This window comes from Xenopus laevis, chromosome 9_10L (assembly GCF_017654675.1).
Source record: "Xenopus laevis strain J_2021 chromosome 9_10L, Xenopus_laevis_v10.1, whole genome shotgun sequence".
Lineage (NCBI taxonomy): Eukaryota > Metazoa > Chordata > Amphibia > Anura > Pipidae > Xenopus > Xenopus laevis.
This window is the reverse complement of record NC_054387.1, coordinates 112923587-112949684: the sequence shown is the minus strand read 5'-3', so window position 1 is coordinate 112949684 and position 26098 is coordinate 112923587. Positions and strand designations below refer to the sequence as shown.

At 38.0% G+C, this 26098-nt stretch overlaps 1 protein-coding gene across 4 annotated transcripts in view; it reads right to left on the bottom strand.

Annotated features, from left to right (window-relative positions):
* The window catches only part of LOC108701900 (fibrillin-1), a 64907-nt gene extending 39448 nt beyond the window's left edge, over positions 1–25459 (bottom strand). For 2 of the 4 annotated variants that reach the window (XM_041576819.1, XM_041576822.1), the window contains exons 1-11: positions 24631–24776; positions 21665–21745; positions 21128–21283; positions 18759–18997; positions 18275–18397; positions 16041–16218; positions 13089–13226; positions 12639–12653; positions 8866–9666; positions 3146–3160; positions 1286–2080 (exon numbers count right to left, since the gene is read on the bottom strand). In XM_041576819.1, the coding sequence (XP_041432753.1) occupies positions 1286–2080; positions 3146–3160; positions 8866–9666; positions 12639–12653; positions 13089–13226; positions 16041–16218; positions 18275–18397; positions 18759–18997; positions 21128–21283; positions 21665–21745; positions 24631–24712 (2623 nt within the window). In that variant the 5' untranslated portion in view covers positions 24713–24776. Of the gene's footprint in view, positions 1–1285; positions 2081–3145; positions 3161–8865; positions 9667–12638; positions 12654–13088; positions 13227–16040; positions 16219–18274; positions 18398–18758; positions 18998–21127; positions 21284–21664; positions 21746–24630; positions 24777–25346 lie in introns of those variants that run through there. The other 2 variants (XM_041576820.1, XM_041576821.1) reach the window with 2 other exon arrangements.
* Positions 25460–26098: the final 639 nt, after the last annotated feature.

Sequence of the window (26098 nt, the reverse complement as noted above, 5' to 3'; positions counted from 1 at the left end):
CAGACTAACCTGAGGATGGAACAGGAAGAATGCGCTGTGAAAAGAGGCCGGAGAGTCCAGACGAAGTAACAGGAGTATGAAGGCTGAGGTCAAACAGGTCCGGGTCAGAGGCAGGCAGCTCAGGTTCATAAACAGGCTCAGGCCGGGGTCAGATGCAGGCAGAATAGGTTCGTAGTCAAAGTCAGGCCGAGGTCGGGTGCAGGCAGAGTTCAAGCGAGTCAGGAATAGCCGGGTCAACAACAGGAGATCAAATCTATAACGCTGGGGTCTCTTGGAAATGAACTAAGATAACCTAGCAGTTTGTTTGTATGTCAACTGAGTTGATATAGGCCTGGCGTGAACTCGCATGCGCAAAAACGCCGGGCGACGCAACGCACGCACGAACATACGCAGCGCGCGCACGCCCGCGCACAGACGCACAGGCGCACTTTCGCCGGCGACTGCGACAAACTACTTGCCTGCAAGGACGGACAGAACCAGACATCCCTTCCACACAACGGTGAGTGGCCTTACAGTTTGGAATTGGCCTCTACTGACCTCTACCTAAGTTTTGAGTGTTAATTAGGGATACCCCCAAATGTTGGACTTGGTTCAAGATTTGATTGACTGGAACTAATTATGAAACCTTATTATTGACTTTTTAAATTCATTATGTGACTTTAGACTAGAAGTTGAAGATTTTTACTTTTTTGTTGCTAATTTGCATATGAAAAATCGGGTTTTGATTGAGTTTGGGCCAAATCTATTGTGGTGGAGTGTGTCCCTAATATTAACCATAATAATTCAGTTCAAGATAAAATATTACATTTTACAGCAACAGGTGTGGGATATCTTACTCTAAGGGGAACTATCACAAAAAGAAAAATTTTATATAAGTTTCATCACAGTACAACATTTTAAGATATAAGTATTTAAAAATGATGTACCAATTCTGAAATAATCAAGTTATTCTTTATCATCCCCCGTTAACATCTCTCCTTCTATATTCTCTTCTCATGCAGGAGTCAGTTAGGTCTAATACAGCCTTTGTGTGCGTGTGTTTGTGTGGGGGGGGGGTGGAGGTCCTCATTTTGCCTAGAAGATGTATTAAAGCTCACACTTTCAAAATAACTCTGTGCACATGTAACCGATTTCAAGCAGAATGTTTTTTTTCTGGCTGATATTCAGCCCATGTCCACATTGATAGTTTTGTCATATGCAGGTAGTCACTACAGACATAAATATTACATTTAAAGACAATTTACTGCAAGGGGCAGAAGCTAACCAAACCAGAGTATAAATATACCTGTGCAGTATGTCATGGAGCAGCCGGGTGTTCCATTCAGCTTATAGACATAGTATCCACCAGGACAAGCCTTAATTTGTACAGTCGATGACCACAGACAACAAACTCCTGCCCAATGAGCACAGGCATTGCGACTGACTATACCATCAGCTGGAATGGGATGTGATCCATTTAACCACATAGGTATATGAGAGTTACACCTCCATGTTGGAACACAGGATTCTGACATGCGTATTCCTCCACTTCCAATAAAACGATACCAGCCCACTTTGTCATAGTCACATTTGATGTCCACAAATTGTGCATTGGCAGCGCTTCTCCAGGGTTCATCAAGAACAGTGTGACTGACACATGGATCAGCACAAGAGTAGGAGATGCCATTTGCCAGGCAATCCTGACCGACCCCACACACACCTCCAGTACATGGACCATCTTCACAGTGAAATCCATTACCAAAAACACCAGGTGGACACTGACATGTGTATGTTCCATCATAATTAGTGCAGGTGGCTATTGGGTGGCATCTATTCAGGTCTGGACGAGAACACTCATCAATATCAACACATGTGTTTCCTGCTCCTTTTGTGTAGCCACCTGGGCACACACAGTGATAAGAGCCAATAGTATTCACACAGTTTCCATTAGAACAGTTGTTTAACCAGGAGTAGGCACATTCATCAATATCTGAGCATGAGACGCCATCTCCAATGAATCCATCCTTACAGGTACATTCGAAGAGGTCAAGAAACCCTTTACATGTAGCATTAGGGTGACAGTCTGAGCAGCGTCCAGTCACTGAAATATACAATAAAATGTGTGATAGTGATATATTTATGTTAAATCACTTAGTTTACATTTAATCCCCCCTTTGTCTAATACATCTGGATCAAACACTAAGGTTGGGTACATGTTCTGTAAATTTGGATACCACAACCCTTTTTAATATTCTCAAATATAAGGAATAATCCAATAAAACTGACAAATGTTTTCCAAAGTATTTGACTCCATTTTTAACAATTACTGATCATAGTGTAGGTACCTAGGTTATCAAAGTCTGAATAAGCCACTGGACCAAGAATAATAGCCTGTGCAGTGGGGTAAACATAAGGACCCGCTATATAAGCAGGATGGGGTAATACAACACTGAAATCCCTTGGCTAGTGGAAGAGGAAAATAATCAGAGATCATCATGAATTCTCTTCACTCCCATGCTGACAATTGCCAGCTTTGCCTATTTATTTGTATTCCATTCCTGTTTGAAAGTTTGGCATAGAGTTTAAAATAAACCATACGGTGTACATTTTGCACTTAATATTAGTTCCACGGACATGAAGAAATAACTGTTTAAGTCTGTAGAACGAATGGCCAAACTTCCAAGTGGTTGGAGCTCTCCAACATCCGACCCTTTAATGGTGGTCTTATTCTTTTTAAAATGGGCAATGCCATTTCTATTTCCCTCTCTTAAAAGCCACATGCAGGGTAAGTTTAAGTCTGTGAAACCAATGTTTTGGTTTTTGCAATCTCTCTTATAAATGGCCGGGAAGGTGTAAGCTCTGTTTGGAAGATACTAAACCCAAGAAAAGCAGCCATGCAGGGTAGTGCCAGTCTATGCACCACATGACCAAATGTGCGACATGGTGTGGTGGCTTGCCAATTATATGATAATAACAAAACACTATTTATGTATTTGCACAGACACTAAATTATTAATGAACAGGGGACCAAGGAATGTGCATTGAAACCTCTCTCTCTTGTCTATATTACCCTAAGCACTTTCACATTTGACTACGGTTAATAAAACAATTGAAAACATTTTTTATAAACTGAATGTTCAAATAATGTTCATTAAGAACAACTTACATGAATTGTTGGTTACTGCAAGAGAAAAAAATATTTCAAATGTCAGAATTTAAATATAAAACAAAAGTATACAATAATATAACTGTTATATTATATTTATCTGCTTGCCATGATTCAGTTGCTAATAATAATACTACTATTATTATTGTTATTAGTGATGGGCGAATTCATTTGGCAGGCATGGATTTGGGGCGGATTTCCGCCCTTGCTGTCCGTGAATGTTTTCGCAAAACTGCTGCCAAAAAAAATTGTCATAAAAAATTGTTGCACGCATAAAATTTGTTGTATGTCAAAATTATTCGGACACCCATGATTTGGACCAAAGAGTTACGTGTCAAAATTGTCGTCCATCGACGCCCATTGACTTTAATGCGTTTCGTCAGATTCGCCCATCACTACTTATTATAATTTGAATGTTGTTAATACTTGAACAGTCGTCAATAATACTAATAATAATAATGTCTTTCATAATTTTACCAACGTGTAACTGCAAGAACATTTTTAACATGCCATCTTCATGAAGGGCAGGAAGGAACAGGAAAAGCTATTGCCTTTCACAACGTATTGAGCTGTCTAAGGAACATTATTTCACTGCTTAACAAATTATTTTTGCACATTTTTATTCCATTTACATCTTTCACTTTGCTCACAGAACTGGTAGGATACTCATTGGAGAATCCTCTTTAAACATTCGATTTATAGTAGCAGTTGGAAACACTCACAAATGCAGCATAACTGCAATTAGGCTCTTTTTATTCCATTACCACACAACATGTTTCGGGCACCTGGCCCTTTCTCAAGTGTGAACATCAAATAGTGTAGAAAACATTTTTATAACACCACAGATGTAAACCCGCCCACCAATTACCAGGTGTATACCTTATTAACCCTTCAAGCGTTTTTCTTGGCTCAAATGGTTGTTAGATAAAAGTGTGCCGTAAATTTGTGTCCATTGTGTAACTTGTCCCAGTCCATATTATCCGTGTTTTTCTTTTTTGCTTTTTCAACCATAACCTGAACTCCCAGCACAATTTCTACAAACTGTAAAAAGTGTAAAAAAATTTTAAAAAACATTAAAATTCATGCATTACACACAATACAGATCAATTGGTACTGCTTCACTACTGAGCCTACCACAGATTCACTTAGAGAGTTACATGTATATTATTCCTTTTAATAACTTTTACTTATCTTACCATTAGCTGGTCTCTAGTACATTGCTATTTTATACTGGAACATCCTTTCAGTATCTGTGGAGGAAATTACATAATTCATTATACCAAGAATGGTGTGATACTCCAATGGTCATTCATTCCCATTGGAGCCATTGTATTCATCTTTTTAATCCAATAGGCTTCCTTTTGGGTCAAGATTTTTTTAATATCTCCACCCCTGCTGGGCATTTTTATTTGCTCCAGACTCATCCATTTTAGTTGACTAACATTGTGTCCCTTGTTGTGGAAATGTCTAGACACACATGTATCAGTTGCAGTTCCCGTTTTAAAGTTTCTAATGTTTCCCCTGTGTTCTTTTATTCTTTCCTTAACTGCTCGAGAGGTTTGGCCTATGTACGCTAGTCCGCAAGGACATGAATAACGAAGAAATTTCTCAATAAAGGGTATAAGAAAAATAGACTTACATCTATAACTAGGGAGGTAACACAACTAGATAGAGAGGAATTGCTGAGATCAGAGAACAAAACTAAAAAAGAACGAGCCAGAATCCCCTTTGTATCCAAATATGGGAAACAGAGCAGAGCTATAGAGAAAATTATCAAAAACTATTGGCCAATTCTTGAGCAAGACGCCAAATATGGGCATCTTTTTCATACACCTCCCATGTTTTGTTACACACGAGGTCGCACTTTAAAGGACACATTATGCCCATCAGATAGTCAGGAAACAAAGAATAGCCGGTTTCTAGGAAAACCAAAGAAAGGCTCATTCCCTTGCTTAAACTGCATTTGTTGTGCCTCAATTATAAAAGGTAATACAGTGAATCATCCAACTAAAGGCACAAAAATTTAATTGAAAGACTACACCACTTGTGATTCGAAATACGTAGTATACATGCTTAAATGTCCTTGCGGACTAGCGTACATAGGCCAAACCTCTCGAGCAGTTAAGGAAAGAATAAAAGAACACAGGGGAAACATTAGAAACTTTAAAACGGGAACTGCAACTGATACATGTGTGTCTAGACATTTCCACAACAAGGGACACAATGTTAGTCAACTAAAATGGACGAGTCTGGAGCAAATAAAAATGCCCAGCAGGGGTGGAGATATTAAAAAAATCTTGACCCAAAAGGAAGCCTATTGGATTAAAAAGATGAATACAATGGCTCCAATGGGAATGAATGACCATTGGAGTATCACACCATTCTTGGTATAATGAATTATGTAATTTCCTCCACAGATACTGAAAGGATGTTCCAGTATAAAATAGCAATGTACTAGAGACCAGCTAATGGTAAGATAAGTAAAAGTTATTAAAAGAAATAATATACATGTAACTCTCTAAGTGAATCTGTGGTAGGCTCAGTAGTGAAGCAGTACCAATTGATCTGTATTGTGTGTAATGCATGAATTTTAATGTTTTTTAAAAATTTTTTACACTTTTTACAGTTTGTAGAAATTGTGCTGGGAGTTCAGGTTATGGTTGAAAAAGCAAAAAAGAAAAACACGGATAATATGGACTGGGACAAGTTACACAATGGACACAAATTTACGGCACACTTTTATCTAACAACCATTTGAGCCAAGAAAAACGCTTGAAGGGTTAATAAGGTATACACCTGGTAATTGGTGGGCGGGTTTACATCTGTGGTGTTATAAAAATGTTTTCTACACTATTTGATGTTCACACTTGAGAAAGGGCCAGGTGCCCGAAACATGTTGTGTGGTAATGGAATAAAAAGCCTAATTGCAGTTATGCTGCGTTTGTGAGTGTTTCCAACTGCTACTATAAATCGAATGTATAAGGGATGCCAGAGGCAGAGCACCCAAGGAATCACCACAAGAATTGTTTGAATTAACGCTAATCAGTGTAAAAAGCCTTTTTGGAGCATCCTCTTTAAACAGTTTTGCCACTGCATTTGGAGGCAGAAATTGGCAAAAATGTTATTCTGCAGTATTACCTGTTATTGATATGTGGATTTTGTATTAAAAAATTAAAAAAGAGGAGTAGACTATTTTTGAATAAACAGGTAGAAAAATATTTTTAATTTATATTGTAGTGTTTTGAGTTCAGTGGGATGTCTTCTTTTATAAATAATAGATTGTGGTGCATATTTTGTAATTTACAATGTGATTTGGTCTTGCAGTCTTAAATATGTTTATTTCTGTATTGCTATAGGTTTTCTATGCAATGTTTTCCATAAAAACTACACATTTTTGGTTGTTATATTTCTCTATATTTTGGGAAATACAGTGTTGATTTTTTTATTTTTAGATCCATATATCTCATACCAGACAAATAGGGGGTTATTTACTAAGCTCCGAATACCCAAAATTCCCCGAAATCCGAAAAATTGTGGATTTTTTTATAAAATCGGACTTTTAAAAAAATCACTAATTTTTTCAGAAATTTATTAAACCCCGAGGGCTAAAAAGCCCGAATATAAAACCACAGCATCTCAAACCTGTCGAGGTTGCTATAAGTCAGTGGGAACAGTCCCATTGATTTTCGGTTGTGTCTGGGGTTTCAGACAATTTCACAATGTTTTCAGAGCTTTCGGAGGAAAACTTCGAAAAATACTGAGTTTTCGGTGACAATTCACAAAAAAATTGTGACATTCAGAGCTTTTCCCGCAAAGGTAATTTTCGGGAAAATGTAATAATAAATAAGCGTGGAAAACCCGAGCCCAAGGGTTAGATCGGAGTTTGTAGCAGCCGATATTGAGATAAATTTGGACCTTGATAAATAACCACCATAGGGTTGCCACCTTTTCTGAAAAAAAAATTAGCTGCCTTCCTATAATTTTTTATGTTAATCCCAGATTAATAAAAGTAGCATCATTGTTTATTATTATTGCCAGGCCAGTAAAATACTGGCCAGATGCCAACCCTACAGAAGAATGTTAAAAAAAGGTTAAAACAATTCTAGCAGTCCAATTTGCCATAGACCTATATTGTGAAAAGTCAATGTTTTTCCTGCTTCTTGCTAGGTACCACTGTTAATTGGTTATTATTGTTCTCACTATTTCAGACCTGGCTGATCATTTGGGAAAAACACAACAATGTTGAAATTCAAAAAGTTATAGTTTGCAAATATTCAGCTCAAAAAATGCTGCTGTGAGAAAAATTCTGAAAAAAATTGAACTTTTTTGATTTGACATGAATGTGAAACAAATCAACTTGAGGGAAACCAGCATGAGGGTCATTTAATATGATCAACAAAAATAGGCATTCAGGCAGTCAGACAATGTTCCCTCTAAGCTGTGCGCTCGTGCACAACAACCATGAATCAAAGAAAGATCTTCCAGTAAAATCTGCCATTGACTACTACAAGATTTCGACTGGTTTTAGCTGGAGTATATTTTGGATTCGGAAAAGTCCTGTGATTTTTTCAGATTTTTGGCATCAAAAAAGTTGCAGTTTAGTAAATTGGCCCCTTAGTTGTTCTGCACTTAGCATGGGCCACCAGCAGGGGGCACAAGGCAGTCCTGTTCTTTGGTCATTCAGTACAGGGTTCTGTTGTGGCCTGTGTTCACTGATAATCCCCAATTAGTGCATCTCGATGACTAGCAAGTTAATGGATGGGTTGGCGGCAGCAGAGGGCTTGTGTACTGTAGCCTCTTTATGTTTTTACTTTGTAAAGCTCTGCATGCACTTGTAACGATATATAAATAAATATAATGGACTACAATATGTGCCTTTTGATAAGGTATAGATTGTACATACTTAATATAGTGCAATTTTCTTTGCAGTAGCACCCATAGGATCTAGACACAAGTCTGCATTCCTCTACTTTAGTTTTGAGTGTTAATTAGGGATGTACCAAATGCTGGACACGGTTCAGGATTTGTCCAATTGGATCTAAATCTGAAAACTTATTATCACTTGAGTTTTTAACTCATCATTTGACTTGAAACCTGTGATTCTGATCATTTTAGGTCAAATCTATTGTTTCTATTAGATTCAGAGCATCCCTATTAATAACCATAATCATTCTATTCAAGAAGATACAATACTACATTTCACAGATACAGGTGTGGATAGCTTACTCTACCTTAAAGTCAAAGGGGAACTATCACAAAAAGGAACATTTTATAAAAGTTTTGTCTACATAAGTACAACGTTTTCAAATATATTCATTTAAAAACGTTGTACCGTTTCTCAAATACAGTAATCAAGTTATGCTTTTCTATCCCCCCTTAACATCTGTCTTTCTTTATTCTCTCCTTATGCAGCAGTCAGTGTCGGATCTTAGGTGTAATAAAGCCTTTGTGTGAGTGTGTGAGTGTGTGTGTGTGTGGGGGGGGTCCTCTTTTTGACTAGAAGATGTATTAAAGCTCAACACTTTTCATAACATCTCTGTGCACATGTAACATAAAGATTTTAGGCAAATTAGTTTTTTTCTTTGCTGACATTCACCACATGTTCACATTGGCAGATTGGTCACTTGCAAGTCATCACTACAGACAGAAAGATTATATTTTAAGACAGATACTGCAGACAAGGAGCAGAAGCTAACCAAACCAGTGTGTAGTCAATATACCTGTGCAGTATGTCATGGAGCAGCCGGGTGTTCCATTCAGTTTATAGACATGGTATCCACCAGGACAAGCCTTAATCTGTACAGTTGATGACCACAGGCAACAGACTCCTGCCCAATGAGCACAGGCATTGCGACTGACAATACCATCAGTTGGAATGGGATGTGATCCATTTAACCACATAGGTATATGAGAGTTACACCTCCATGTTGGAACACAGGATTCTGGCATGCGTATTCCTCCACTTCCATTGAAACGATACCAGCCCACTTTGTCATAGTCACATTTGATGTCCACAAATTGCATATTGGCAGCACTTCTCCAGGGTTCATCAAGAACAGTGTGACTGACACATGGATCAGAACAAGAGTAGGAGCTGCCATCTGTCAGGCACTCCATACCGACCCCACACACACCTCTGGAACATGGATCACAGTGAAATCCATTACCCAAAATACCAGGTGGACACTGACATGTGTAAGTCCCAACATAATTAAAGCAGGTGGCTATTGGGTGGCATTTATTCAGATCTGGACTAGAACACTCATCAATATCAACACAAGTGTTTCCTGTTTCCTTTCCTGTTCCTTTTGTGTAGCCAGCAGGACACACACATTTATAGGAACCAATAGTATTCTCACAGATTCCATAAGCACAGTTGTATAACCAGGAATAGGCACATTCATCAATATCTGAGCATGAGACGCCATCTCCAATGAATCCATCCTTACAGGTACATTTTAAGTGACCAGTATATGCTTCGCATATAGCATTATGGTGACAGTCTGAGCAGCTTCCAATGCCTGAAATAAACAATAAAATGTGTGATATTGATATATTTTTTTAAATAACTTTGTTTACATTTTAAACTAATATCTAGTACTACTGGAAAAATACTAAAGTCTGGCACATGTATTGTAGGTTTGGATATCACCACTCTTTCTAATACCATCAAATATAACGATTAATCCAATAAAACTGACAAAAGTTTTCCAAAGTCAGTGACTGTATTTTTAACAATTACTGGCTATAGTGTAAGTACCTAAGTTAGCAAAGCATGAATAAACCACTGGGCAAAAAATGATAGCCAACGCATTGGGGCAAACATAAGAGCCCCCTATATTAGCAGGATGGGGTAATACCACTGAAATCTCTTTCTGCATTCCTTGGCTAGTGAGAGAAGAAAATAATCAGAGATAAGGTTTAATTATCATCACTTGCATGTTGACAATTACCAGCTTTGCCCATTTATTTGTAGTTCCATTCCTATTTGTCATGTTTGGTATATGGTTTCTCATATAAACCATATAGTGTAAATTGAGCACTTTATATTATTTCCACAGACACATAAATGACTATTTACTTCCGACCCAAATTTACTATACAGTGGCATGCAATCACAATGCATATCTCTCATTATAATAACTCTCAAATTAAGTGATTTTGTCACTATTTTTACTAAGCATAAAGACCTAGTTTATATCCAGTATTAATACAAAAAACAATCCCAGGTTAAAACAAAAAAAAAAAACTTTGCAAATGTTAGTGCTGTTATAATTTAATTTACAAACTTTAACATAGGAACAAAGAAGATAGTAACTGTGCACATGTGCAAAACTTTGGATGCCTTAATAAGTCAGTTTTAATCAACACCCCAGATCACAGCTAGTTTGTACGGGGATAGGTAATTGATGTTCATTGCGACTGTGAAATGATGTCTGGAAATGTTGTAAAGTATAAATGTTGATTTCATCTGTGTTTTGTTGCATTTAATAATGGGGAACAGGTGTAATGTGTTATGTCAGCCAGTAGATGGCAATAATTTGAGTTGATTTACGTTTAAGTGCAGTTCAGATCCCAACCACTAGAGTGCAAAGGATATTAAAAGAAAATACGCACCCAGGGCAGGGTTTTTCCTGATATTTGGTTGGACAGGTACAAATAGAGAGAAGGTCTCCTACGGGCAAATTCACTAAAGCGCGAAGTGGCTAACGCTAGCGCAAATTCGCCAGCCTGATGTCATTTCGTTACTTCACCAATTTACTAATGGGCACTGGCGTAAATTCGCTAGCGAAGTGGACCTACTCTAGCGCTGCTTCACACCCTTACGCCAGGCGAAGTTGCGCTATGGCGAAGGGACAAAACTACGCTAATTCACTAACTTGCGGATTTTCATGAACGTTAACTCTTGCGCCAGACTTGCCTTTGGCAACTGAGACCAGTCGAAGTGCAATAGAGTAGATAGGGATTGCTTCAAAAAATGTTGAAATTTTTTCTAAGTCCCAAAAAACACTGGCGTCCTTTCCTTTTTTAAGGGTGATAGGCTGAAAAAGATCGTACATTTTTTTGGGGGTACCCTCCTTCCCCCCTACATTTCCTAACATATGGCACCTAAACTATACAGTGGGCACAAGTATAGGGCAAAATAACAACTCTGTTTTATTTTATGAAGCTTTCCCAGCTTGTGTAGTGTAATGTATTTGGTGCTACATATACGTCCATTGTACTTTAACTTGGCACAGTATGCAAATCAGGCATCGCTAGCCTAACTTCGCTTTGCTTGACGAATTAACGCTAGCGCAACTTTGCTACCGTTCGCCTCCCTGAGCGCAATTTGGCAAAGTGCGGCGGAGTGTGGAGAAGCTGTCACCGGCGCAACTTCGGATCTTAGTGAATTTGCCCCCTAGTGATAAGTACTAGGTACTTCAGCTAGACAGGGAATAGCAAGTATGGGTATCCCAGACGCGACCTAGAGGCCATGGCTAAGCCAGAGATTGGGTGGGAGTGATAGTTGTAGGCCCAGTGAGTACATCCTGAAGCGTGTCAGCTAAATCTGCATGAATCTGGATGTGACCACATGAATGTGAGTAGAGTGTATCCTGCTAAATAAAATGTGTTTCCAGTTACTAGTGACTGAATCCTGCATTTAAGCTATTCCGTTATTGAGTCTTACAAGTAAAGACCTTTTGTATCCAGCCAAGAGTCTTTCATTTATTGTTGTAGGGATTTTGATCAACTCTTTCATGCAGATCACTTCTAATTCTGAGATCTTCTTTGGTGAATGTCTGGCATGTTTAAAATCTACTCCTAGATTATCAATGATGTGTAAGTCAAGGGACTTTGTGAGGAACATTACAAAAGCTTCAGCTTGCTTTTCCTCAATCAACTCATGGTGGATTCTGAGGAATGTTTAGAATAATTGTCTTTTTGAAAGTTCTTAACTGACTGTTTTACAATTGAATCACCCCACAGCGGACACATCGGCAAGCAGGTACATTCAATATAAAAGAAGTACTTGTCCAGCACCCCTTTTAACTATGTGCCCTAGGCATGTGCTTCTTCCACCAACCCCTAGTGCCAGCCAGTGTTGGTCACTTTGCCTTTAGTAAATTTGCCACATAGATGGATTTAAGTTTTAAATTTTTTTGTATTTTAATGTACTTATATATTTTACTTGGAGTGTTCCCACAACCCTCCTTTTCCTGTATTTCTGTATTTTAGCAGAGTTGCTCTGTACCCCGCACCCATCCCTTTAATGGTGGTTTTATGCCTTTAAAACTGGGTGTTGGTCTTGCCCAATTCTATTTCCCTCTCTTAAAAGCTGTAAGTAGAGGAGCCTTGAGCCTATGCACTCCTGCATTAAACAGCTGAGAGGGCTTTTTTTTAGGATAGATTAGAACCTTCTCATTTCACATTTGACTACAATGAATACAACAATCAAAAAACATTATTTATAATTGATATGTTTAGATAATGTTAATTAAGAACAACTTACATGACGTGTTGGTAACTGCAAGAGAAAAAAATATATCATATGTCATAATTTAAAAACAAAATAAAATATTGCAATAATAAAACCATGTTTCAGTCATATATAAAATAATTTGAATGTTGTTAACACTTGAACGTTAGTTAATAATAATATAGTTAAATACAAAGCTGCACAATATGTTGGTGCTCTAAAAATAAATGTTAAAATAATAATAATGATAAAAATGATAATAAGAAGGTTGTTCATAATTTTACTAACTTGTAACTGCAAAAATATTTTAACATGAAGGGCAGGAAGGAAAATGAAAAGCAATTGACATTCACAATATATTGAGCTGTCTAAGGAACATTATTTAATTACAGGACACAAATTATTTTTGTACATTTTTACTTAGTTTGCACATCTTTCATTCTGCTCTTGGTGTTCACATAACTGACTGGTGTTATTCTTTACCTATCAATCCCTCCACCTGAACAGCATGAGGGTTGCTTGAAACAATACACAATGTCCATGCTCCTTTGGCAGGCCTTTTAATCTCATGCAATGAACCCCAGGTTTCAGACACAAGTGTCTTGGGGTTTGGGTCTGTAGCTACAATAGAAAAAGAAGAAAAAGAAAAAAATATACATAATATATAAACTGTTAAGATGCAAGAGAAAACATTGGATTACAGAAAAATACAGTTTGTCAGTTCCGTAACTCGAAAGAACTAATAGGTAGGTTTTATTAACCTGAGGAGACATGGGAAGATACTACTTGCCACCCTTAGATAAGTTTATTAGACATCCTATTTGTCTGTGCATGGGCCAAAAATCATTCCCTCCTAGAGATGGGCGAATTTGCGCCGTTTCGGTTCGCAGAAAAATGTCGTGAATTTCGCAAAACGGCGAAAAATTCGCGAAACGGCACCGGCGTCTCGTTTTTGACGCCGGCGCCCGTTTTTTTGACACCAGCGCCCGTTCTTGACGCCGGCGTCCGTTTTTTCGGAATTTTTTTTTGACGCCGGCGAATTTTTGCCGCAAATTTTCTCGGGCGCTTCGCGAATTTATTCGCTGGCCGTGGATCGCGCTAATTCGCCGCGAATTCGCACCTGCCGAATAAATTCGCCCATCACTATTCCCTCCCCAATAAATATCTAATCGGATTCAGCTGACTGTTGGGTAGGCTGACAAATCTTATCAGTCATAAACAATGTTGGTCTGTGGAAGGAATGAATGACCTTAGGGTTTCCATTGTTGTTCTTATGTGACCAATTTATTGACACAAGGGCTAAATAGCAGATCAGACAATTTTGACCCCAAATCAAGCAATTTGTCTTGATGTATTGCCATCATTAACATGGAATATTGAATGCAATCTTATTAGTTGCAATGGGCTACCGAAACTATGGTTCTTCATAAGTGTGCCAGACTGGATACTGCAACAAATCTGTCTGCATACTCTTTATATTTTATAGCACTACCCAAATCTAGAGAAAAAGAGGATAGTTTCAAAAGGAAAGAGAATGGAGGATACAGTATGGGGCACATTTACTTAGCTCGAGTGAAGGATTAGAATGAAAAATACTAAGAATTTCGAGTATTTTTTTTGGCTACTTCGACCATCGAATTGGCTACTTCGACCTTCGGCTTCGATATTCGAAGTCGAAGGATTTAACTTCGTTGGTCGAATATCGAGGGTTAATTAACCCTCGATATTCGACCCATAGTAAATGTGCCCCTACATGACTTTGTTTCAAAATCTGTGTCTAAGTTGTTAAAGGATAAGTAAACTTTTAAAATAAGTGAATGTAAAATGGATGAGGGTGCTATTCTAAGCACTTTTGCAGTGCACATTCATTATTTAATTATTTATTTAATTTCAAGATGTTAAAGGATACTTGTTCTGTTAACATGAACCAGTCTGACCACCGAGTAGTCAAAGAAGTTGTCAGGAGAAAGAAAGAGGGCTGCTCTGATGCTCTTCTGCTTAGGAAAAAAATGTGAAACCTGTCCTAACCAGAAGAACATCAGAGCAGCCTCTTCCTTTCTCCTTAAAAACTTCCTTGACTTCTTGGTGGTCAGACTGGTCAGGAAAATGACCAGCAGGTGGCGCTGCGGTAACAAAATTCATTCATGCTAACAGTACATGTATCCTTTAATATTTTGAAATTGAAAAACAATGTACATTGCAAAAGTGCTAACAATAGCATCTTCATTAATTTTAAATTCACTTATTTTTTATAAGTTAACTTATCCTTTAATAGAAGAAAAATCAGAAAATGACGATAGTATCTAAGGAGAGGAATGAACAAAACATAACATCACATTACCTTTGTGAATTGTTATCATGTCCAGAAGGACTGGATTACTAAAATTAACTAGCCTATTTTGTGTGAACACTTTGGATTTTTAGAATCTTTCAAACCTACCCCATCACGACCTTTAAAATAGCCTGGCTGAAAAAACAAAACCCAGATATATCTTGATCCTCCAAGAGTGAGGTATACATGTATCCTCAATCAAATATTACTGCTCCCATAATAGGTCAGATGAAGCCAAGTCAGCAGTTAATAGTGACGATGTATGAGCACATTAAGGGCCATTTTTTATACAGTTTAAGGATAACAACAAAAAAAATGCATCACAAATGAATGAAACAAAAATAGAATATAGCCCATGGACACATCCTCATTTTTAAGTCACATGAATTACTGTTTATGCGTTCCATTAACTATTTTTAGTTTTCCCCAAGTTTTCTCCCAATAATCATTGACTGGGAATACCAACTAGGACAAAAGAGAGCGACATTTGCTTGTACGAATTATTATGCGATACATTTTAATAGCACATAATAGGATGCTCCTAAGATTATTTGACCCTAGTCGGTCTAGTTCACACTATTTTAATCTACAATTTCAAATAGTTCCAATTAATTTGACAGGTTTATCAATCATTTATACAGGTATAGGATCCGTTATCCAGAAACCCGCTATCCAGAAAGTTCCAAATTACGGAAGGGCTGTCTCCCATAGACTCCATTATAATCAAATAATCCAAATTTTTAAAAATGATTTCCTTTTTCTCTATAATAATAAAACGGTACATTGTACTTGATCCAAAATAAGATATAATTAATCCTTATTGGAAGCAAAACCAGCCTATCTGGTTTATTTAATGTATACATGATTTTCTAGTAGTCTTAAGGTGTGAAGATCCACATTACAGAAAGATCCCATTATCTGGAAAGCTCCAGGTCCTGAGCATTCTGGATAATGGGTCCCATACCTGTACTACAGAATACAATATCTAAAATAGGCATCATATTTAGTCATGGGCATAATGAAATAGCTTAACTTATTACCATAAATGCACAGTAACAACAAAGACATGGGGATACCAGTTAAATTGAATATAATGCACTTACAGCCAGGTCCCAGAATTCGTATTGAGGTAATTGAACCATCAGTGATCATCAGTAAGTTTGTGAAGTCATCTGTTACTGTAAAGTTGTCGCAGTGATTTATGCCATTATAGTATTGGTAAAAAACCCTTACTGTACTGTTAACAGGCCTTGATAGAGTGAATTCCAGATAATTAAATACCTTGGGGAAAAATATTAAAATTCTGGTTATACTTCAAGTAATGCAGACAAAAGACATTTGCACAGTACATCTTAAGATAAACTCTGAAACAGTCTCCATTTTATTTTGTAAGGGCAATACAATATTATCTTAGATACAAAATGGCATCAGACCACTCCCAGGATCAATAAACGTACTGTAGAGGCAGAATTATTTATTTTTAAGATCATGTTTTGGCCATAATTCAAGAAAAGCAAAAAAGAAATTGAATTCACAATTGTTTTTTTTTTTTAATTTAAATATTGAGATTTATCATGTAAAAAACTTGAAAACTCAAAAGAACTCTGCCACCTTACAGCTGTTGAGATGTCATAGATATCAATGAGAAATGTATATCCAGCACCCCAAATTTTTCTTTTGGATTCCCCTTGCAGAATGATGTGGGTGTTGCTGGAGGCCTCAGCAGGAGAGGAACATCTTTATCAAAAGCTAGTGTAATAGCTCACTTGTGGGGGCCTGTTTATTAAATTGCAAACTTTTTCCACTTGTCACATGATAACTACGACTTTTTCATATTGTCACACAAAAACCAGTGCCATAAACACCCAAACCATAACAACCACAAAGCAAAAAAAAGATTTTTCAGTTGGAAAGGTGACATTTGCCATTGACTTTTTCATGATTTAGCTGGAGTATTTTCTGATTTGGAATTATCACAGTTTTGTCGCATAATAAGTCCTGGAAAAGTCAATTTTTTTTCTGCAACTTTTTGGGATTTTTGACAGACTGAAAAAGTCTCATTTTAGTAAATTGACCCCTAAGCATAAGATATTGGATGAAGGTAGTTAGTAGAGTAAGTAAAGTAAAAATTGTAGAAATGTTTAGTACCCTAGATGTCAACCATCAGAGTAGGTTGTAAAGTATTCTCAGGGATAGTGATTAAACTAACTGTGAGGGCCTTGATGTCTAGGAATTGGGTACCGATTGAGTAGGCCCTACCACTGCTTGTAAGTTGCAACTAATATTCTGCCTGTGCTCATGTCATCAGGGGAGTAAATATATTAAATGTTGTATTTTAATGTGTTATGTAATATCTCCGAGATCTAAGAACATTTTGATAAGAATCGGGTGTGATGTTCCCCCAGATAAACAGTTAACTGATGCCCTTAGATATTGTACTATCTGTATATGCATTAGAGGCTAGTGTTTGAGGACAAGGACAGTGTATTTAATGGAGAACAAAAATCCCTTATGTATTTTTAAAAGTTCTTCCCCTAAAAAGGGTTCCCTTCCTCTTCTGACTTCATCTAATGTGCCTCCTGAAGCTGCCCCATGCCTTGCTCCTAAGCAGTGAGGCTGGCAACCTCCATCTCTGGCCACTTTTTTTGATCTTTGACCACACTATAATACCTGAAAGGATTGTGCTGTGCATGCTCCTTTTGGTGATCATCCCCTGGGATCCTGAACACTGGATGTTATGTGACCAGACTTGGCAGATTCCACAATAATTCCATCAGTGCACTTTCTCATCTTAAGTATAGGGCAGTTGTGTTTCCAGTGTTAGATATTATGTGGGAGGGGGACAGAGAGTTTGTTTTTTTTGGAGCCCGGTGGGTGTGTCCTTTAAAGCATGAACAAGGCCATTTGCTAATAGTGGTACGATTTGTTTCAGGGGCATTCCTTAGATGGCAGCAACCCTTGATGTCATCTCCTCCCTTCCTGTAACTTGCTCCATGTTTACTTCTTTGACATTGGAACAGGTCAAGGGGGGTAGCAGCATCCCTAGTGCAGAGAGTGTTACTGCAGCAGCCCCTGATGCCACCCCCTTCGCCTCACTTGCTCCATGCTTACCTCCTTTGGCATTGGAGCGGGTCAAGGGGAAGCTGCATAACTGGTGCAGTTTTAAAAAACGGAAATTCGCCTCTTAAAGGTGCCAGAGGCGAGTTTATGCCACTGGTAAATGGCCACTCACTGCCGTCTGAGGCAAGGTTCTTCAATACCCTGATTTGCCTGTACTCTTATTGCCCCCCCACATTGCTGGAATCAAGGGAGTGTGCTAAAGCTAAAGGGTACCTACCTTGCCCAGATCTGAGAGCTCAATTTGAAAAACATGCCCATAACTCAGAGAAGCAATATCTCTGTAAATGAGGAACCCAGGTTCATTTAAACCAGAGCAAAGCCCTGTAATCAAAAAGAAGACCTAAGGAAAAAAAGAACAGTGAATATGAGGAAATAAATAATCACTGGACATTTAAATTGTAAGTTAAAGGCCAGAAACTCTATTAACTGATAGAAATTTATGTACAGATAAATATGTTCATCCAGCAACCGCAAATTAAATATTTCTTGGTGCAAAATGCCTATTAATATCTGAGTGGAGGCATTTGACCCCTGTCTATCTCCTCTTAATTGTCTTCAAAAATATTAAAATTAAGCAGCATGACAGTAGGAATCTATCAGTTTTTCTAGTATCACTTCACTGCTTTAATAATTTGGTAGTAGAATAATTAATGTTATTAACAAAATCCAATAAGCGTAATTTAATAAATGTCGTACTGTACCTGTGACTGTTTGGTACTTAGAAGTGAACGTATGTTGTTGAGAAGGGCAGTACTTGTATAATCTTTAGAAGATGCATCTGTGAGCACTAGAATAAAAGATTTGGGTGGGGAATTTTCTAAAGCCAATTTGAGACCATTCATCGTTAATTCAGGGCAATCTCCTCCACCAGAGGCCGTGAGGTGACTGAAAAATATCTTAAACTCATCTTTTGAATGTGTCAGCCTGACTGGGCCAGTTGCTGAAAAACAAAGGGTGATAAGGATTGTTTGATGGAAACAAGTCAGTACAAGCTTGCAAAATGGGAAAAAAAAAACAGTGAAAAATGAGAATTCAATGAATTGCTCAATTATACTTTACTAAAATAGTCCATATCTCAACAAACTTGAAGAACATACTTTTTCAGAGCTAGGAAAACTGCTTAATAAGACATTTCCCCCTCGGCAATGTGCTCGAGGGCATGAGGGCTCTCTCTCACATATCCTATGTTATTGTCCAAAGTTATCTGAATTTTGGAAGAGCATCAGGACAATTATCTTCTTTTGGGAAATGCCTATTTGGGACCCTAATGCCCTCCTAGGCCTACCGCATATGAACATTCCCCCACTGAATAGAAACTCCTAAACTTTATCTACATGGCAGCTAGACTGTCAATTATCTCCAACTGGAAAGCACCTGATGCCCCAAGAGTAGGTGAGACTTTCACCCACATTCAGGACATGAAGCTATTGGAGGAGATGACAGCAAAACTTAGAGGGTCTGTCCCTCAGCATGAGAAAGTATGGTCAAAATGGGACTATTTTGTTTCTGCCCTGACTGGGTAGGTAATCCCAGCAGAGGTGACAACTTCTCCATGTTATTTCTTTGACTGCCCTTTTTTTGTGATACTAGTAGTGTTACTATTACCTGTCCAAGCTCTTGCAATTCCATGATAAGACCACTCTTTAAAATTGCAACTATGATTTTATATATCTGTTCCGCAAACCGCAATGTCTGGAAATATAACTAATATATTAAAACCAAATAAAACTTTGTTAAAAAAAAATAAGACATTTCCCAATTTCAATGACCACTTTACTATAGGAAAGCTTTGTGAAGCATTTATATCCTCTTTAAACAGGACATACATCTTTTATAGTAGTCCTGCTCCACTCGTATATTGCCGGGCTGCTTTAATGACACTGAAACCCCAGTATAATAAATGGCCAGTGAGCATTATTCAGTTTTTCATTACAGAGAGTTATGAAAAATGAATCCCTTATAGTCATTGATGTAATATCTACCAAATATTAGAGTCTTAATAGTATATTTATTTTAAAAAGAGGTGTTTTGGGCAGTTGGGTTGAGCAGCGGACAACGGTAGGTTAGGGACTAGAAATAGTTAGGAATTAGCAATGGCTTGGTTTGACAGAGGAGAGTTGGGGGCACATTTACTAAGCTCGAGTGAAGGATTCGAATGAAAAAAAATTTGAATTTCAAATAAATTTTTTTGGGTACTTCGACCATCGAATAGGCTACTACGACCTTCGACTTCGATTCGAACAATTCGAAGTAAAAATCGTTCGACTATTCGTCCATTCGATAGTCGAAGTACTGTCTCTTTAAAAAAACCTTCGACTATAAACTTCGCCAGTTTAAACCTACCGAGGTTCAATGTTAGCCTATGGGGACCTTCCTCAGCACTTTTCAGCTGTTATGCTCAACCTTTTTCTAAGTTTTTTATGATCGAATTAAAATTTTATCGTTCGATCGAACGATTTTTATTTGATCGTTCGATCGAAGTATTTACGCTAAAATCCTTCAAATTCTATATTCAAATTCAAAGGATTTTACTTTGAGTGTCGAATTCGAGGATTTATTAACCCTCGAAATTCGACCCTTGATAAATCTGCCCCATAGACAAGAACAGAGTGAACCTGTAAAGTTCACTGCCATTGGCTAAACTAGTAGGTGGTGCAGTCAACATTGACCAGTGTGGAACATCAATACTAAACCGTTATTGAGTAGCACATTTGTAACTGCAACATTCCACAATGAGGTTTTCAGTCCACACTGAGGCATCTCTCTCTAGCTCTAGTGGAACACTACAGTCTGTTCCTACTGTCCATATGCTAAAAAGCAGTTAAAACTTTTGTATATTGGACTTTCCCCATACATTCGCTTTTTTATCCAGATGAAATCCATATTTTTATCCCCACAACAGTTTCGTACATTATCTAATGGCAAAAATCTTTATTAAAAAGGTTCAGGAGCTGTGGCTGGAACTAGAGCAGACATACAATTTCTACAAACATGTATAGAATATCAAGAGTTTGATATACGTTCTTTGCAGATAAACATAAGGGGAAAAAAAAGAACGGAGAATCCATACTTGGGTCATTAAACTCAACCATTGTATACTGCCGTACTCCGGATGGGAATTGTGCCGTTATGCTATCAAGAAGCCAATCATTCACCAATTTTAGCTGCTGGAGGTCATCGAACATTGACCCTGTAGTGTCCACTAAATAAGTCAGGGATGATGTGGCTGAAAGAGAGAAAAAAAGAGTTCATGCAAAACTGACACAAAGTTCTTTCCTAAACAAGTTTATTATAATTCTACAGCACTGTACAACATGTTGGGACTAAATAATAATGATATTCTAGCAGCTGTGAATATTCTTCCAAGTGCTTTGTGTTTGTTTTTGAAAAAATCACTGCTTAGTTCACCTAGACTCTGGGTTTGACTGCAAGCTACCGCTGTTCTGCTTGGAGTTATCCACCAATGATGCCTGCTCAAAAGAAGGCTCATACTACATATGAATTAACATGGAGGACAACAAGCTCATGTTGTGAACACAGTGCATTAATAATTAAGGGAACCAATACATCAGCTTGACAATATGTGGTGAGGCTCAGGCAGTACTACCTGGTTTCTCCTCTGGAATTCCACCTTGATCTTCTCCATCATTGCAGCCCACTGCTGAATAATTCAACCCTCCAGCATCTGCTGACAGTAAATAACACAAGCTTACTTTTATACTTAAACACATATATTTTGGGGGGGTTCACATCAAACCTACAAACACATGCAAACACATACACAAACCGCAATCTCTATGTATAGGTGTACACACAGATATACACACTTGCACAATATTTTCTATTTTTAATTGTAGTGTGTGCTTTTTTCCCTACATATAAAAATGTTTTAGCACCACTGTGACTAGCACTGTGTAATTACTTTGTATTGTATTATACTTTTGGTGATTTTATTGCATTTTTCCTTATAGATGTTGATTGCTGCCGGTTTGTATCTATAAAACTTTTGCAAGACTAGTGAAACTGGGTTTTTGACCACTGACCTAAATATGCAAAAAAACTTTTTATTGCTTTGATTGGTTGTATTACATTTTTTGCCATTTTATTACATCTTTAGCTCTGCATAGATTATCTGCAAAAAAAACTTTTTATTGCTTTGATTGGTTGTATTATATTTTTAGCCTTTATTGCACCTTTAGCTCTTACAATAACTGGCTGCTGCGCTTTTAAGTGTACAGTACCCGAGGTTTCTTTTTTTCTCTTTGTGTGGGGTAAGCAGAAGGCTAAAGACGTTTAGTACAATTTAATGGGGAATAGTTACAGGGGCAATAGGGGCACATCTTTTAAAGTTAATAGGGGGGTTGTTTTTACTGCTGGTAACAAACTGCAATTTTTTTCCCTCTTCTCTCTTCCTACTGATTAAGGGAGAGGAGTTAATCAGGTACATTCTGAACAGGCTTTGGGTTCTTTCGTTTGATACCTCTATAAGGTTCTGACTGCACAGCAAGTGTGGGAGCCGAGAGTATTGCATGTGAATTAAAACATTTATTTTTTTTTCACTAGAAAACTCAAATTTTTAGAGGAAAAAAAATCTAATTTTTAGAGAAATTTTAAAAAATATTTTAAATATTTACATAGTTACATAATTAAATCGGGTTGAAAAAAGACAAAGACCATCAAGTTCAACCACTCCAAATGAAAACCCAGCATCCATACATACACCCATCCCTACTTTTACATAAATTATATATACCCATTTAAAAAGCGATTCATTATACCCCAATGCTGCAAAAACGCCCAAATCTGAAAATACGGCATCTCAGACCTGAGATCTCAGAGGCACTTATCTCAATTTGAAGTTTTCGTGGTTTGTACTTGGTTTAGCCCGAAAATCTGACTTTGGGCCAAATTCAATTAATTGAGGAAACGTTATCTCATGGTTATTCAATTGAGGATAAAAACTTTTTTTCAAATTCAGTTCTAGTTTTCGGGTGATTCGAGTTTTCACTCGATTTTTTATTGAGTTTTTCCGTGATCCGATTAAATCGAGGTTTTTTTTATTAATAAATAAGCTAAAATCGGGCTTGGCAGTTTGGTCGTGATTAGGGATGGGCGAATTTTACCCGTTTCGTTTCGCCAAAAATTCGCCGCCGGCGAAATGAAGCTGGCGCCTTTTAAAGTCTATGGGCATCATTACCATGGCGAAACAAGGCGAAGAAATTCGCCCATCCCTAGTCGTGATTTTTTTAAATAAAATAAGAGATGAATTCAGATTTTAATAAATAACCCCATATATGTTTAGTAGCGCAGTGGCGATCATGGGCGCCATCAGCATGTTAGGATTTCTCCCATAAGGGAAAGTCATTCAATCGCAGTTGGAAACAGTCTGGTATTTTCACCTACTGTCCATGCGCTGGAAAGGTCCACAAATTGCGGAAGAAAAAAGTAGAGCATCCAAAGATACTGAAGATGGTGTCCATGAGCTCCACTGCGCTACTCTGCATGGTTATGTCAATGTTAATGGATAGAAGAAGTTTGAGACAGCACCACTGTATTATTCTTATTTCTTAAAAGCCTTTAATTGTGCATAAGGGCATCACAGCAACGTTTCAGGCCTTGCGGCCTTTTATCAAGCTTAAAGCATTATTTATCAAGCAAGCTTGATAAAAGGCCACAAGGCCTGAAACGTTGCTGTGATGCCCTTATGCACAATTAAAGGCTTTTAAGAAATAAGAATAATACAGTGGTGCTGTCTCAAACTTCTTCTATCCATGATGTTTCCAATGGAGAGTGGCCATTGAAGTGACGTGCACTGCCTTGATTGAATCTGATAATCGTTGTGCTGACTATCTACTACTATACACTAGTGATGGGTGAATTTGCGCCGTTTCGTTTCGCCGAAAAATTCGCGAAATGGCGCCGTTTTTTGACGCCGGCGCCCGTTTGTGACGGCGGCGCCCGTTTTTTCGGAAATTTTTTTTTGACGCCGGCGAATTTTTGCCACAAATTTTCGTGGGCGTTTCGCAAATTTATTCGCTGGCGGCGAATCATGCAAATTCGCCGCAAATTCGCGCCTGGCGAATAAATTTGCCCATCACTACTATACACTATGTCCATGTTAATGCCAGGGACACTTTTTTCAAGTAATTGACTATGGTGATGAAAGCAGGGAAGGTACCACCGGAGGGAAAGGGATGGGGTTTTCCTTAAGAGGGGTTTAGTTCTCCTTTAAAAGTTATAAATAGACAATAATAGGCACTTTACCCATTAAGATCTAGTGAGGCAGGGATTGACGTTAATGATATACAAACTCTGTAAAGTGCTGCAGAATATGTTGGCACTATATAAATAAAAGCTAGTAATTATAATTATAGTCAACACTGTTGGCACTAGAAGCAACAAAAGTCTCTGTAACATTTAAAAGAAGAAAAAAAACCATATATGAAATAAGTGCATTTTGTACTACAAAAACTACAAACTTCTAAACATCATCTAAAATAATACAAATGAAAAAGCATAATCAGTAGAATAATGGTTCTAAAAAAAAGAATAATTGTGGTGCCTGGCACTTACCAATAGCTGGCTGTTCCTGAGCAAGAGCTCTGTCAGATGCCAAGAATAAAATCAGAGAACGGAGCAAGATCTGCATTGCCATCTTACCCTGAAACAAAAAACAGAAATTTGTTACATATCTCAAAGGAACGTTCAGAATTAATGTTCAGCACCTTGGGTAGCTGTTCCTTTTATAAGGATTTTTAAAGGAGGAGTCATGGTGACCTTTGTATCTGCAATATTCCCATTTTGTTGCATGTTCATGTTAAGATAAACAACAGGCAATATGTCATTTAGCAATAATATGGCACAGAAGGAAGTAACATAACTGAAAATGTTTAAAGAGTTATCATAATTTAACTGGAATTTTACATCCTTTTTTTTTTGTATTTTAAATCAAGTTCTATCTGGTCTTGTATCATTTAATGTAGCCGAATAGGCATTCCCACATGTAAAACCAGTTTGCATATAGAATCTACGTTCTGTGGATAAAAGTACTGAAGTGCCGCAGTCAGATTGTAGATTTGCAAGCACTGCACAGGCATATAAATGGGCTCAGCGTTTATTATTCGGAGCAGAACCCCCTAGGCAATGACCAAATGTGGTCCTATTCACCGATCCGGTTCGCGATCGTTGCCAGCCGCCAATGGATGAAGAGGGCGCGTGCTAATGATATCCCTTGGCACCCCCTATAAATCGAGCCCCCATAACTCTGCCTCTTCACATCTGCTGCACACCTGTGACTACTGGAACCCTCCTGCTGCCTTCCTGCGGTTCTCCTGCTAGTTTGGTCGTCTGGATTGCTTGCCTTCAATTGAGTGAGCTGAACTACACTACTGCACTGTTTATTTTATTAATTTTGTAGGGCTCTATAGGGTTAATTGGCCCTATAGAGAGTTAATCTTTTCATTCTTTCTTTGGGTTATTGGGTAAGAGACCCTGTAGTAGCATAACCTTTAGCATTATTGGTTGAGAGGTGTAATGACACTGCCCTGCTACACTGCTATATAGTGTGTGTAGGGAGTGGCCACTTCCTCTTTGGCCTGTGGATGGTGATCCAGCTGGGTGTGCTAAGGGGAGCCTGGGCACAGCTAGGCCCAGAAAGGACCATGTGCTTTGGAGAAGAAGTCGGGACCAGGAAACCCCGTGAATGAGGAATAGTTACACTAGGGCAGACTTGTCATAGTCTCTCTAGGAGAGAAAGGCAGAGAGGTTAGAGAGAGAAAGAGCAGTTGAAGCTCCAATGAGGATTTGTGAGTGAGTACTAAACCTGTGGTCACTTGCTTCGTGCATACTTAATAAACCGTTTCTGTTTTACTGCAAGAACCTCCTGGTGCCCATCTTTTGTATGTTTTGTGTGCACAGTGGCATGAGTGAATGTAGTTGCACTACACCATAGAGGGAACATTTCCACCTGGCGAAGGCCCTGACCCTGTTGTGTAAGTCGCATGTAGCAATGCTCTACCCTGCTAGTGGGTATTTGGTCACA